General features: G+C 32.4%; 1 protein-coding gene across 2 annotated transcripts in view; it reads left to right on the forward strand.

Moving 5' to 3' along the window:
• The window catches only part of SLIT2 (slit guidance ligand 2), a 397,271-nt gene that overhangs the window by 240,790 nt on the left and 139,754 nt on the right, over positions 1–16,727 (forward strand). For both annotated transcript variants that reach the window (XM_027836326.1, XM_027836327.1), the window contains exons 7-9: positions 3,653–3,724; positions 6,684–6,847; positions 9,209–9,347. In XM_027836326.1, coding sequence (XP_027692127.1) covers positions 3,653–3,724; positions 6,684–6,847; positions 9,209–9,347 — 375 coding nt within the window. The remainder of the gene's footprint in view (positions 1–3,652; positions 3,725–6,683; positions 6,848–9,208; positions 9,348–16,727) is intronic.

A 16,727-nucleotide genomic window follows, 5' to 3' on the forward strand; every position in this document is an offset into this window, starting at 1 on the left:
ACCTACTTATCACAAGTATTTCCCTTAGAAATTGTTTCTATATAACTTCACTATCTATAATTTCTAGAAGTCTTTCACATTTCTTATTCAAGCATGCTATAGATAGATGAAAATCAAAGATTTTCTAGGATAGTCTTGATTTTGGGGGGCGGGGAAGATACTTTTAATGAGACTTTATGATCAGTGACTTTGTAAGGTGCCCTCACATTGAAGAGATTATAGAACAGTTTGCTAGACTGTCCATCCTTCTCTGAAAAAAAAAATTGGAAGACATGGTCAACACAGACTATATACATTGTTGCAGATATTGCCTTCCCAAGAATAATATTACTATCAAAGCAAAAATTATATATGTCCTGCTACAATTTTTCTTCTGATCTAATGTTTTCATGGAGAGGAGTGCTTATTACATTAATATAAATATTGAAAGCATTGTTAGGATGTGCTTTAAATAACTTACCAAACATTAACTAAAGTGAGATGAAAATAAAGTATAAGTAATATTACCTTGATTTCAATTTAGAATATGAGCATTAAGTTTATTGTTAAATCAAATAGAGAATATGCATAAGTTTTTTTCTATATTGGATATTTCCCAGGGCATTTTGGGTAGAGAGTTAGCATACTTTTTCAAATTACCTAATTTTGTGAATCTAATCTAAGACTAGATATTTGAACTTTGTAATGTTATTTAACTTTTTTGTATCTCATTCTCCTCATTAGTAAAGTAGGGATAATAATAATGAAAATTACACTGCCTAACATACAGATTATTGTAATGAGAGGGATTTGAAAATATTAAATGACCACATAAACATGAGATGAATTGTTCATAATTATTACTTTCATTGATTATGTATAATATTCAGTTTGCTAATTATTAGCACAAATATAATTTTATAGAATACCAACACTAATTGTAACCTCCAAGACAATCTATTTTGCTTTGATTCTTTAACTAAAGCAGAAAATTTAAGGAGTGTCTTCAAATTGACATTAGGCAACTTTTATCATCAGAAAACATTTGTGAAATACTTAAATTTCTTTGTAATGGTAAGAGAGTGGTCACAACCCATCAACATTAATAGCATCTAATTTGTACCAATAATTCACCCATTTCATTCCTGAGGTCATATTTTCAATATTTTAGCTACCCTGAAAATGTTCTTTGTGTTAGATTATCTCAGATTCTCATAGTGGAAAAAGAAGTTATTTTATTAACCGAGTTCCTTTTGATTCAACATGTAAACTTCTCTAATAGTCATTCTAGGAGAGGCAAAATGGTGTAGTTTCTAGAGGGCTGGCCTCAGAGTCCCAAAAATCTATGTGAACCTGGGAAAGCACCATCCCTTCCCAGCGGCCCAGGTAAAGTCTTAAAGACTTTAGGTTGCAGAGAAGATATCAGTCTGCATTGGGAGAGAAAGGTCTTTATTGGGAGGTTCTGTATAAGAAGGTATTTAACATACATTTGTTCAATCCAAGCCATTTTTTTAAAAAGTACTTGCTCCCCTGCAAGGCACTATACTAAATATGAGAAAGACATATATAAAATATATGAGAAAATATATAAAATAATGTGAGAAAGACATACATAAAAAATAACTACACACTGTGTCTTTAGAAAGCTCCTAAGCTAGTAGGGACATGAGTCATTTATAAATTAGAAGTGAAATTCATTGGTGAAGCAGAGAACAGTATGAGAAATGAATATATGGTGTATATACATATGAGAACACATAGTATTTGTGAGAGAAATGGTAATTTAGGTCCAGAAACTGTGTTATTAGAGCAACAACTAGCCTTCATTCTACTACCACAACTATTCTGACCACCCATCCTTCTTATGTTTGGTATCACAAACCTTGCTCACCATCAGCACTGCCACTATGCCTCCACCATCTCCTTCAGCAGTGGGAAGAACAGCTCAATCTCTAGAAAGAATAAGCTAGATTAGTAACTGCCAATGCAATTGAAACCCTTAGCAAAGATATATAAGAATATAATTTCATTCCATCCCATGTAACTCAAGCATTTTCCATAAATATTGATGTTATAAGTCAAGTTTGAATAGTGGCCTATTTCCTCAGCAAGGAAGCAAATAAGATCTTTAGAAACAGAGTCCTCTTTGTATGCCCATTGTCATGAATTGTAAATATTGTAAGTTTAAAGCCATATGATTGAATTATAGTAGCCAGTATATGAGTATTGACTGAAATTTCACATTTTGGGGAAGTGTTGCATTGAAAACTAAGCATGTTATAATTTGCTCCTGGATTCCAGTAGCTTTAAACAAACTAAAATACCTTTCCTTGGACAAAAAATAATGGTAGTCCTTTGAAAAGAAAATGTAAATTACAAATTGATGTTTTTGCTCATTTTTAAAAATTTTGTTATTTACATTAACTCACATTTAATTTTAAAAATTTATTTATGGTCTTTAAAAAAAATTACTGTTACTCCCCAGTGACTCTAACTCTAACTCCCATCCCATCTTAGTAGCACCATCCCTTATAACAAACAAGTGCATTTAAGCAAAAGAAATTAATCAACATTGGCCAGGACTGACAATGCATTCCTTATTTCACACCTATATTCAGCTCTGGACAAAAGACAGGAGACACACTTTACAGTGGTTCCTTTAAATTCTTGATTGATCTCTGCATTGATGAGAGTCTAGAAGTCTTTCATTGTTGATTTTATTTACAATGTTGTAGTCATTATGTGAATTATTTTCCTGATTCTGCTTTCTTGTCTCTGTAGCATTTCATGTAAGTCTTGCCAAGTTTCTCTGAAGTCTTCCTATTTGTCATTTCTTATGGTAAAAAAAAAATATATTTCATTGCATTCATATGCCACAAGTCATTCAACCATTTCCCAATCCATCCATGGATATTAATTGTCCTTTCCATTTTTTTTGCAACTGTACAAAATGCACCACATATGTATACGTACATACATACATATATGTGTGTATACATTGTACATATGCATTAATATACACATACATATATACATAAGCTAATTCATATATAAGATACATGTACATACATACATGTACATATATCTTCTTTATATACATGTACATATGAACATGTGTACATGTACATATATTTATCCTTTTATTTCTATTTATATGTAACCTTTTTCTCTCTTTGATCTGCTTAGGATATAAACCTTGCAGTGATATTGCTGAGTCAAAGGTTTTATACATTTTATTGACTTTCTGATATAATTATAAATTGTTTTCCAAAATGTATCAATGAATGCACATCTCCACCCACAATATACTAGTATTCTTGTCCTTCCAGAGTTCCTACAACATTTACCGTTACCTTCATCATCTTTGCCATCCATAATGAAACTCAATAGAGTAAAACATACATAATCACAAATCCAGATACTTGTGGATTCATATACACCATTTTCATACCTGTGAGGTTTAATTGAAATAAGTATTTAATAGTTCAAAATATAAATTGATAATGTATTTTCAGAAATGATCAACTTGCCTGTAAGATAACATTGCCTGTGTCTCTTCAGGAAAATTGGCCATCAAATATGTATTTCTTTAGATTTTTTTCTAGAATTGGAAATATATCAATATACATCTTTATTTCTGAAATTATCTAATTTATTTCTTCATATTTTACAGCACTCTCAACAATAACAACATTACTAGATTATCTGTGGCAAGTTTCAACCATATGCCAAAGCTTAGGACTTTGTAAGTAGTCACTGTAAAACTGCATACCAGTTTGATCTATTAAAGAGTCTAATTTTGGTATTAATGTGCTAATGTAAAGGAATGTGTGAGTGCGTGTGCATGTGTGTGTGTGTGTGTGTGTGTTTAATGAAAGAGAAGGTAATAAGGTAAGGGTTAAGTGACATCTCAATTTGAAAGTTTTATTTTAAAATTTTGGTTTTGAATATGATGAGAGATGGTTTACTTTATACTCTTATATAGGTCACATTTCATTAAGAAATGGAAGTCTTTTTGATTGGCCATCATAAATGATGAATGAGAAATCTTTATGATTTTATTACCATTCTGCAAGTAGGCCTAATCAAACCTAACTAACCCTCCAACATTCTTTGTAACACAATATTAACAGCATACCCCTCCAGTGCTGTTATAAGTAAGGTTGTGTTGGTATATACATACATACACACACACACACACACACACACACACACACACACATACATACACCTTTTTAGGGGTTGTAACATAGACATTAAAATGCCTTCCAGGCTAATTGAAAGATACTTTCCGAAGACATAGCTGATCTTTATTACATTTCAATGAGAAAGATACCTTAAAAACCAGGCATTGACTATTTGATGTTAATGAATGTTATTTGGTGCAGTAGAAGGAGCACCATATGTGGAATCAGAGGATCCTGGTTTGAATTGTGGCCCTGCTACTTGTAATGTGACCTTTACATGCTGTTGAATTTCTCAGGCTTCTGCTGCCTCATTTGTAAATTTAGGGAGTTGGACTAGATTAGTTCTAAGATCTCTTCCTATACTAAATTTGTTATCTTAGACGTCTCAAAATTTACCTAAAAAAAAGCAGTAATTAAAAAAAATAGTTGCGTGGAATCATTGCCAGAAGCTTTTTGTTACCTTTTTTTTTTCAAATGTAATTGTATATCTCCCAAAGGGATTTTTTTATTTCCTATCAGAATACATTTAGAGAGAAAGAGAGAGAGTATATACTTAAAAGGTTTATGCAAATGTATCACACATTGAATTAGGTACCTTTTTGATTTATTAGTATCAATTTTAGTGTCTTGAATGAGATTATTTTAAAATTATAATCTCCCAGAGGTGTGAGCCTTCATCTTTATAGACAGAACTTTGAAAATAAGCTAATATGGTTAAGTTGGACTATTCTATGAGCACCTACCAGATATAGTACTAACTGACCAATTCATCTAGGTGACGTATATTATATTTTTATAGACTTAATATATTGTTTCACTTATTTGACCTAATACAGTTTAATAAAAAGAATACTGCAGTTGCAGGCAAGGAACCTAGATATAAAAGCAAGCTCAGACGCTTACTAGCTATTTAACATCTTTAAGTCTCAGTATCCTCATCTATAAAATGAAAAGATTTGATTAAATGATTCATAGAATTGAATGGAAACAAAATATAGTCAAAAGAGACGTGGGCTTGTGGTTAGGAGAGACTGGAGTTCAAATATTGCCTAGTGGTGTAACTGGGAATAAATCATTTACTCACTTAATCTCTTAGCCTGTTTCCTTATCCAAAAAATGGGGCTACCATTACCCATAGTGCCTTTCTTGAAAGGTTGCAGTGAGAATCAAACAAAATCATTGTAAAGTGCTTTGCAAACCATAAAGCACCCATTGTTTGGTTTTCTGCACGAATAATTCAGGAAGAGACTTTCCAACATGGAGAATGAACTTTTAGGTTTCAAAAATGTGCCACTGAGAACTCAAAGGAAAAAGGTACAAAGGTTATCTCAGTGTCACTAATTTGGTACCATGGCATGCCTTCTCTTTAGTAGAAGGTTCTGTTTTGTACCTTATGTGTTATTATTCCTAAGTACCAGTGAGAGTGAAAGCAATTTTTCTTAAATTTAAATTTCTCTGCTTTGGTTGGTTTATCATTCCATAGAATTAATGTCATTTTAAAATGCCATTTTATGGTCAAATTAACTTTCTGGACTGAGTTCCATGTTTAAAATGCATCACTATTATTCAGTTAGGATTGAACACATCAGCAAAAAAAGTTCTAATATGACATTGCTCTGTCATGGACTATTCTGGAAACAAGGCCTTGATTTATAGCTTGGAATGTCTTTTTCTTTAGTTTGAGAAAACATAAAAGCCAGTTTTAAGTAATTTACCTAATTTAATGAATACATTTGTCTTATATTTTATTAATGGTGGAGTGCTTTTTGCCACTTGGAAAGGAGCCATGGTCTTGTGTAGCTCTCTGCCAACAGAGAAGCAACTTACTTAATTCCTTCACTGGCTGCCATTCGTGTCTTTGAATTTCAGGCACTGCTTTGAGTATGGGTTCCCAAGAGCCAAGAGCAGCTAATCCCCTTTTCTACGATTAAACAAAAAGGAAGGAAATCAGAAAAGGGACATGAAAGAAGTGTTTCATATTGAATTATTATTCTGTCTTGTTCAGCAGAAAATGCATGTGACCTGCTAAAAGGATTTTGTAAGCAGTTTCTATAGAGACTAATAATGGCAAGACTCACTGATATTTCTAATTGGAAGCCAAATCTTTTATTAACCTTTTTTCCCCCTCACTGTCAGTATGTTACCATTGCAGAGCAATTCATTTTAGACTTTTGTCTCCTCACCTCTTTACAAAGGTCCAAGCCAAAGAATTCCAGAGCTATTTTCAAGTTCTCATATATTTGTTTAGCTAAAAATGAAGGAAAAGAGAAGAAACTATACAAAATTAATATTGTGTCAGTAAACTTTTTTAAAAATTAAACAAATCAGATTTTGACTTGCTTGTTTTTATATACTGGCATGCTAATAAATACCTCCAACCATGCAAGATCTTAAATTGAAATTTTGAAAACTTGATTTTCATTATAAGTTTATTATTAATAAATCTTCGATGTCATTGAAACAGTAATCTTTTTTTCTTTGTAATTTAAACATATTGACTTGCTTCCTTTCATTTAGTCGACTTCATTCCAACAACCTCTACTGTGACTGCCACCTGGCCTGGCTCTCTGATTGGCTCCGTCAAAGACCTCGGGTTGGCCTCTACACTCAATGCATGGGTCCATCCCACCTGAAGGGCCATAATGTAGCTGAAGTTCAGAAACGTGAATTTGTCTGCAGTGGTAAGGGAGAAAAATTGTTTTACTACTTTTATGTGGTTTTATGAACAAATTCTGTCTTTAATGAATCCTTTAAAAAATGTAATGATATCACTAACGTGCATTTGTGCACTAATCCTTCTCTGATTTTTAGATGCATTTTCTTGGATGATATTAATGAACTTTGAGAAATTGTATGATGTTTTGCCAGTACAAGCATGCAAATGATTCACATTTGTATTTATGTTTAAAAATTGAATATAACTAATGTACAGAATTGGGGGAGGAGAATGGATAATTCATGGATTAGGGTTGTGCTTACATTTCAGCTGCTGAGAATAAGCCATCTTTTTAGTTTCAATAAGATCTGATGTTTGGATAATAGGTATTACATAATGAAAGCATTGGCTAATCCTAGAATCCTGCCATAAAATGCAAGGCGTATAGAAATTCAAACACAGTTTTAAAGAGCAAAACTATTTTACATTTCCTTTGGACACAAACAGCCTCAGTCAGAATGGAATATCTCAGTTAAAACAAATGATGAGACAATAACAAAAGTTTTAAATATATATATGTATTATCTAGGTTCAAGTATCTTTAATATATACACAAATATATGTGAAAGAGAGGATATATATGTTCATATCACTTTTATCAGTCTAAGGCATATCTAAAGATATTTTTAAATACTTTAAAATTTTGTATCACTATAAATGTTACTTGATATATCAAATGACCTATTTTGTAAGAAGAAAGTGTGAGCTGGTTCAGTTTTCTATTTTCATAGAATCATAGATTTCAAGTTGGAAAGGACATTAGAGGCCCTCAAATTCGATTCCTTCGTTTTATAGATGAGGAAACTGGAATGCAAAGATGTTAAAGGCCTTAACAAGGGTCACAGAGTTAGTAAGCGTCTGAGGCAGGGTTGAACTCAGGTCTTCCTGCCTCAGTCCATTGCCCTTCCACTATGCCAAGATGTCACTTATTTTTTCTTAGAGTCCATGCATTTTCAAGTACTTTGCATAACCTCAAAGAAAACCCTCCCACAATGCCTTTGGTATGTTTTAATTCACCTGAATGTTTATTGTAATTAATAATGAAATAACTAACCATTCATTACTAACCACTTTTTCTTTCTACTTTTTTTCCCTTCCTTTTATTCTAGATGAGGAAGAAGGCAAGTTCTCTCTCTCTTTTTAAAAAAAAACACTTAGAATACATATATGTGTATATATTTTGTGTGAAAGTGTATAGATTGTTTAAAATAATTGGAAATAGTAAACGTCCTAGAGTTACTACCCAGTGCTTCATCAATTCAATAGCCATCTTCATTGTAGGTAACCATGATGATTGTTTCTGACATGCTTTAATAATAACCTCTATTTCTTACCTGTATTTGTGGGACTTTACTACACAATAAGAAAAAATGAGTATAAAAGAATTACCTGTCATTCTGTTACTAATGTAAATTATATCACATCTGCTAAATAAGACATTATGAGGAGAGGAGGAAATAATAGTGCTTTATAACCTTAGATACTATTTTGTTCTCTTCTAGCACAGAAACAGGATTGAAATTAGATTGCTAATGACAATGCGCTAAATCTCTGTGTTTTCAAAATTTTGAGTGATTATATTTGTAGCTATAATTAGTTACCTGTTTATGTTATTATTTTGAGGAGTAGTATGATGCAATTTAGTAGTACAACTTTTATATTCATATTTATGAAGCAATCATTAAGTAAGGTTTTTATACCCATATTGTCATGCTGCTATACACACACACACACACACACACACACATACATACACACATACATGTGTGTATGTATACTATTACATCCATTACTATAGCCTTTTTTATTCCTATAATTTTTTAAGGGAAGACAAAAAGAAATAGCCACAGAAACTACTCCTACTTGAAAGAAAACAAACTTAGGATTAGGCCTAAAAATTTAATTTATGTAAATATCACTGTTGCTTTTGAAACCCATTACTGTTTTACCTGGAAACTTAATTGTGAATTTGAATTTATTATTTATTGGGATTAATCCAATTTTTAAAATATTACTTATTGATACAAATAATTATAAATTGTAATTTGTACATTGCTTCAATTAAATACAATACAATAAAATAAATACTTCAAAGCAAATAATGTGCACCAAGCACTGTACTAAGTCCTGGGTGGGAATGGGGAATAGAAAGTTTAAATGAGAAACTGTCCCTACACTTTCAATAACAGTGTAATGTGGTGAAGTATTTAGGAGGTAAAGGGGAGTTTTATTTTCCTAGCTGCTATCATTATTTGAATTAAAACTATGTCTCCAAGAATTTTACAGTACTGGACAATAAAACAATTATTATCAATTTCTTTTTCAGGTCACCAGTCATTTATGGCTCCCTCTTGCAGTGTGTTACATTGTCCAACTGCATGTACCTGTAGTAACAATATTGTGGACTGTCGTGGAAAAGGTCTTACTGAGATACCTACCAATCTACCAGAAACCATCACTGAAATGTATGTCTTTTGATCTTTTCTATTATTATTTCATTTCTTCTTTGAGTTTCTAGTACATGTCTGTCATGATTATTTGTGGGAAATCTGAAAAGTAACCCAATGGATCATCCAAAGCAAATCTTGCTTTTAGATTCTCACTAATGTGTTGTTGATATGAAGAGGATCTTTGTTTGCCATGCCCCAGAAAGAACTAGAAGAAGACTTTTATTTAGAGAAAATAATTACCTCCCTTCTCTGAATGAAGGTGTGAGTTCACAACTTTAGAAAGGGAGAATAATGCTTTACATCAATCTAAGAAGGAATGTGATAGATGCCTAGAATAGGATGAGTTACATGAAGAGAACTGAGCAAGAGGCAACTGAAGCTTATTGGTTTTCCATCTTCTCCTGAATCAAAATTTTACAATGTGGCTTTGTTATTTTTTTGAGAGTTGTGCATTTTCACAACCTACTACCATCCAAGCAACATATGTTATATCCATATAGGTAAATTTATTTTTTAGTTTTTTATGTCTTTATTTTTACATTACCATGATTTCCCCTACTATCCATCTTCTTTCTTTCAGAGAGTCATCCTATATAACAATTATCATTTTTAAAGACAAAAAATGGAAAGGGAAAAAATCAGTATAACTGATTATTACATCGAAGAAATCTGAAAATAGGTACAATGTACAATAAAATGGGTACAGTGAAAATAGGTACAATGTGGATTTCACATCTCTGCAAAAGGGTGGGATGGTAGTTTCCTCTCATATCTCTTCTTTTGAACCATGCTTGTTCTTTATAATTTTGCAATATTTGCTTTTGATTTTTTTTTGCTTATGGTTGTTTTTTTTTCCATTTACATGGTTGTATTCATTGTGTATATTTCTTTCTTGGCTTCACTTACTTAACTCTATATCAGTTCATGTAAATCTTTTTATACTTTTCTGTACTTGTCATTTTTTTTCATTTCTTACAACATAGTAATATTCAATTACATTCATGTATCATAGTTTATTTAGCCATTCCCCAATTAATTGTCATCTACTTTGTTTCCAATTCTTTGTTGTCAGAGAAAGTGCTACAATAAATACTTTGGAGTCTGTGCAGAGTTTCTTCTTATCAATGGCCTCCTTGGGATTTATGCTTAGTGATGGGATCACTAGGTCAAAGAGTCTGTACATTTTAGTCTATTTATTTGCATGTTTCAAACTGCTTTCCATAATGGTTGTACTGATTCACTGCTCAACCAGTAATGCATTAGTATGCCTATATTTTTACAACCCCTCCAAATTTGGCTATTCCCATCTTTTCTCATTTTTACATAGGCACATTTTAAAATCAGTAAGACCACTCAAGAAAACTTTGATAACATAGTGTTATAAACCAAATAGCTAGAAAAGAATGAAGAACTCTATCTGAAAATACTTTTATGCTTAATATTTCCAAAAGCTAAAGCAGTGATCATCTTCACAATGTCACATGCAAAACTTATTAAAAATTGAAGATTTCACTAAGCAAGATTGCTTTCAACATGAAATAACCAATTTCATCAAGTTTTTTTCCCACAAATTGATTATTTTTATTAAATTAATTTTTAAAAATTCAAAATATCCTTACTGTTCAAGACACCACATCATTAAATGAATGAAGAATTTTATATTAATATTACTGAACTTGATATAGTGTTAAAATTAATTTAAATGACAAAAATCTTAGATTCTAGTTAAGAAAACATGATCTGCCCATAAGAAACAATCAATGAACCAGATGGTACTATGCACATTTTAGGGTTATATAAATGATATAATAAAATGCTTTATGGTATTGTGACTTTATAAAATATAATAGTATATTATTATCTTGTACAATAAAACTAAAAGGGCATAGAAGTAGGGCATGAATCAGATTTTGAAATAGGAGTAAAATCAATACTGGTAGAGGAAACATTCCAAGTGAGAAAACAGCATGAGCCAAAGACATCAATAGAAGCGAACATGTTGCTTGATGGATGCATAAAGCATCATAAATGGGGCAGAGTGTTCATTTTTGATAAGAGTGAAAAAATGGAGTTGGGAAGCTAAAACACAATTGTGAGAACCTTAAATTTAGATTGAGTACTTTAGCTTTAATACAGCAACTAGAAAGAACCATTATCCTTAGGCATGTGAATACGATGATAAAATTGGTCTTTTAGAAAGAATAATAAGGCATGAGTGTGGATGATGAATTAAAGAGGCCAGACACAGAAAGAATAATTTAGAGTTGATAAAATAGGCCACCACGACGTAATGGTGAGTTGGCCATGTGTTGTGGCAGTGAGAATGGAAGTAAGGCTTTTGAAAGACATTTTGAAATACAAATTGATAGGGCTTGTTGAATGATCAAATATGAATGGTAAAGAAAAATGATGAAAGAAGATGACTCAATAGTTTCATGACTGCGAGAATTTACAGAAATACCAAAGTAAAGATGGATATGGAATGTTTTTAGCCATGTAGACTGAGATTTAGACAAAGAACTATAGAGACATAAGAATGAAGTAACAGTGGACATCTGTTAGAAAATACTTTGAAGATAATGACCGAAACTCAAGTTGGAATGAGTGATCAAGATAGGACATCCAGATATAGGAGTCATTAGAATACACTTGAGAAGTAAAAGCAGTCCAAGAAAGTGAATGTAGGGAAGGAAAATTAGGTGCTGAATGAGGACTGAACCATGCAGGAAATGTGCAGGTAGTGGTTGAGGAAAAAGAGGGAAGCAAAGGACACAAGGAAGGAATAATCATAAAATTATTTAGAGTTTGGTATTCATAGAAGCCAAGGAGGAAAAAGCTTTCAAGGTTACTAATCAACAGTGCCAAATATTGCTAAGACATTAAGAAAGAGCCAGGTGTGGTGGCACATTCTTGTAGTCTGTGCCGCTGGGGAACTGGTAGATGCCTTGGATTTGGGAGTTCTGAGCTATAGTAAAGATTATTTTGATCATATGTCGTCACTAAGTCCAACACAAGAATGATGTAGAGAACCACCAAGCTGCCTTGGCTAAAGCATTAGGAAGGGGCAGGCAAAAGTGCCAAGGTCAGAAAAAGGGAGCAAGTTAAAGATTCTTTGCCAAACAGTACTGGGATATTAAGATCAAGCCTATTAGTTGCCTCTTCACTTCTAGCCTGGGAGAGATGGGAAGAAGATAATGATAATGTAGTAGTAGGAGGAGGAGGAGGAGAAGGAGGAGAAAGGGAAGAAGGGGGATGAGGAGAAGGAGTATAGACATCTAGGTGATACAGTAGAGTGCCAGGCCTGAAGTGAGGAGGACTCATGATCCTGAGTTCAAATCTGACCTCATACACTTACTAATTGTGTGATCCTGGGCAAGTCACTTAACCCTGTTCGCCTTAGTTTCCTAATCTGTAAAATGAGCTGGAGAAGGAAATAGTAAACCACTCCATTATGTCTGCCAAGAAAACCCTAAATGGAGTCACAAAGAGTCAGACATGACTGAAAGGACTGAACAACAAGTAGTAGAGTGGTAATAAGAGGAGAAGAAGAAGAAGAAGAAGAAGAGAAGGAGGAGGAGGAGGATGACTAATAGTTATGGTTGACCTTTGAGAGTAAAATTTCTATAGAATGCTAAATATAGAATGTAGATTGAAAAATATTAAAGGAATAAGCAAGAGTAAAACAAGTAGTCTGTATGACAAACTTTTGAGAATTTTTTTCAATGAAAGAAATTATCAGAAATGAGACTAATCTCATTAAACATAGAGAATGGTATGGCATAGTGGAAAAAGAAATAGATTTGAATCAGAAGATACCTGAGTTAAAATCCCATCTCCAACTCTTTAATATTTGTGTTAAAATTATGTCATTTAATCTTGCCAAGCCTCAGTTTCCTCATCTATAAAATTAAGATAATATTATAATATTTATATCATGGTATTGATGTTAAAAATGAGATAAAGTACATAAAGTGGTTTGCAAAACAAAACATTCTAAAATATTGATTATTATTACTTTTATTATGACTACATTTTAATGAAAGTTAAAAGGAGCCAGTTGAAATACAGAAATATTGACTATACTAGAAAGGGAGAAAATAGGAGCACTGGCAAGGTTCCTTAGGAGGTAGTAAGCAATGGGATTAAAAAAAAACAGAAGGTTCACTTTGGGAAATTGGGAAACTTCTTCCTCGGAGGCTGTGAGAAAGGAAGAATAGCCATAGAAACAGATATATGAGGTGAAAATGACAGTTTTATAGTATTTCATACTGAAAATATTTCCATATGCTTTGATCTCCAGTGAAGTTCTCTTTTTGGTGGTTTATGAGCTTTATATAATGGCAAAATTTAATAGCATAAAATGTGACAGTGTGTCACCATTGGTTTGGTATTGTGCTTCTGATTCCTTTTCTTTTTCTTACTGAGTTCACGGTGACTAAGAGTATTCAGCTCTCATTGCACTACCATTTAATGCATTGAAAGACCACTATTAGCTTGAATTGAATTAGCTGAATTAAATAATTTAGATTCCTTTAGTATCTACCTTATGTCCTTTTTCTTTTCTTTTTTTTTCCCAATGATGGGCCAATCACCTAGGTAATACTGTCTGATCTGCATGGAAAACTTTTGGATATCATGGACACTAACCAGTGTATCTATGTAGACAGTTTTATGATGAAAACAAAATCCTTACTATACTTATGATGTAGTTATTGAGTCAATTCAGTTGAGTCTGACTCTTCATGAAACCATTTGGGATTTTCTTGGCAAGGATAATTGAGTTGCTTGCTCTTTCCTTCTCTGGCACATTTTATATATGAGGAAACTGGGGCAAAAATAGTTAAGTGACTTGCCCAGGTTCACAAAAGCTAGTAAGTGTTAGAGTCTGGATTTGAACTTAGGAAGATAAGTCTTCCTGATTCTAAGGCCAGTGATCTATCCACTGCACCATCTGCCCCTATAGGTTTCCCTCTGTTCCTTTGAAGTCTTTTTTTTTAAATAGGACCAGTTCTTCCTAGATCTAACATTATTTTTCCCTTTCTTATAACCTAGTATCTCCCCTTCTTGAAGCATTATTTTTCATTCTTTTTTCCCTGTTCTGATCCACATGATCTCAATTCATTTATCTTTAGCAATGAAATATAGTGATGGTCATATGCAAGTCAAATTTAAAATCTTCGCTTTTGAAGATGCCCATTCTGCACTGAATAATTATGTGTACTTCCAGAGTAAGTCATCACTTTTCTATTTATCAAGTATGCACTCAAAAGTATCTGAGCAATTAGTAAAGATGCCATTTTCCCAGAAGAGTTAGTGGGCTTTGAATTTACACCACAGTGTTTGCATGCTTGAAATACATTCCATTTATTTGTTATTTCACAGTGACTTTTTATGTAACAAATTTAGTTTCCATCCTAAATATTCAAACAAGATGCTAGCTAGCACAGCTATGGAAACCAAATAATTTATATTTTTTTCTTTTCTTTAAATTTATCTTGGTATGAAAGATATTTTCAGTCAATGTTCAGGCTTTAGTCTCAATTTGCCTTTGGCATTTAAGCACATTTGATGAAAACTTCTGAAAGAATGCATTCAACTCAGTGGATTATGGAATCTAATAGAAAATAGGCATGATTAAGAAGTCATTTTAAGAGTTTAAAAGTTCAGACATTCACCAAAATTAGCCATTTTTTGCGTTAATTTGTTACTTCTATTCAGAGGACTTGAGAATATGACACCATTCTAAAAATTCCTAGTACTTTGATTATAATGCGATCATTTATATCAGAGGGTGTTAGACTCAAAGCCAGCTGGCACATGCACTGGAACTAGTTTAAAATTTAATTGGATAATATTTAACAAAATAAATAAAATATAATACAATGTAGATAAATAGATTTTTTGCTTAAAAGAAAGGTTGATATGAATGTAATAACATAAACCAATAATTGCCATATTCATAAGGAATTCTTTTTTTTTTGGTGAGGTAATTGAGGTTAAGTGACTTGCCCAGGGTCACACAGCTAATGAGTGTTATGTATCGGAGACTCTATTTGAACTCAGGTCCTTCTGACTCCAAGGCTGGTGCTCTATCCACTTTGCAACCTAGCTGCCCCTTCTTAAGGAATTCTAACAAGATTTTTGAGATAGGAAAAAAGAGAGTTCTATGGTCCAATCCTATTATTTTCAGTGCTAATCACTACAAGAGAATGTACAGCATCCTTTGAGGTAAAAGCTATACTTTATAGTTGATACTAATCACAATTATTTTTCTTCTCAATTATTTTAAATTCTGTCTTCCAAGTTATTCAAGTACTATAAATGTCTCTGAATATATATATATATATGCATATATGTATGCATATTTAAGTATATATTTATACACAGATACATATATATACCCTCTGATTCTAATTAATTTACTTTCATACTCTGGTAAGAAATAAATTCATTGTGTTTCCATAATATATACAGATGTATGAAACATGAGCACATAATATATTCCCTCAGAAGATAGGGCATTAAAAAAATAAGATAGTGCATTTAAAAAGTGTGTATGTGTCTGTATATATGTGTGCAATATATATACATGTGAATTAAATATATATACAAAAATATATAATTTAATTTCTAGTCTTATGTAAGAATGATTTAGAAGTGATTTCATTAGGAAAAAGTTTGCAGGCTAAAAAAAAAAATACAGTTTCTGTTATTGTCTTCCCAACAAACGGGAACATTAAAAAAAATTTTCATTCCCATTTATGCTAAAAAACAAACAAACACCCTGCTTTGTGTTAAGACTGAGTACCCTTGGGAACATAGGAAACTAATGGGTTTTTTGTCTCATTTCCCCCAACAAGAATAAAAATGTCTGATTGGTTCATATTTTTTTGAGAATAGTATGAGAACTTACAAGCAAAAGCCAAGTATCTCTGCATCTTAGAAGAATGTAGACTGAGTGATTGTTTATATTACTGTAGGAGAAAAATGGGGTATAGTATGAAGAGAATGAAATTGGAATCTCTAAAATAAGGTAATATTGTGGAGGAAACATTAGATTTAGAGTAGAGTGCCTGGATTTAAATCCCCTATTTGCTATTTTCTAGCTGTATTGTTAAGATGAATCTCTTTACCTCTCTTTGCCTCAATTTACCCATCTGTCAAGCAGATATAATAATATCTTCTACTTATCTAAAAGGATTGGCCTAAATAACATATTTTATAAAGCATTAAACACTGGGTTGCTACAAGAAAGGGCATGACAGTCAAGTTCCCAGTGACTCCATCCTTGTGACTTCCCAAATGGATGCTCCCTCCTGTAGCCACCTCTCTCTTGTATGTGTTGTCTCTCCCTATTAAAATGAAAGGTCTTTAAGGTCAGGGATTTTCTCATTT

This window comes from Vombatus ursinus, unplaced genomic scaffold (genome assembly GCF_900497805.2).
Source record: "Vombatus ursinus unplaced genomic scaffold, bare-nosed wombat genome assembly UNPS02014818.1, whole genome shotgun sequence".
Taxonomy (NCBI): Eukaryota; Metazoa; Chordata; class Mammalia; order Diprotodontia; family Vombatidae; genus Vombatus; species Vombatus ursinus.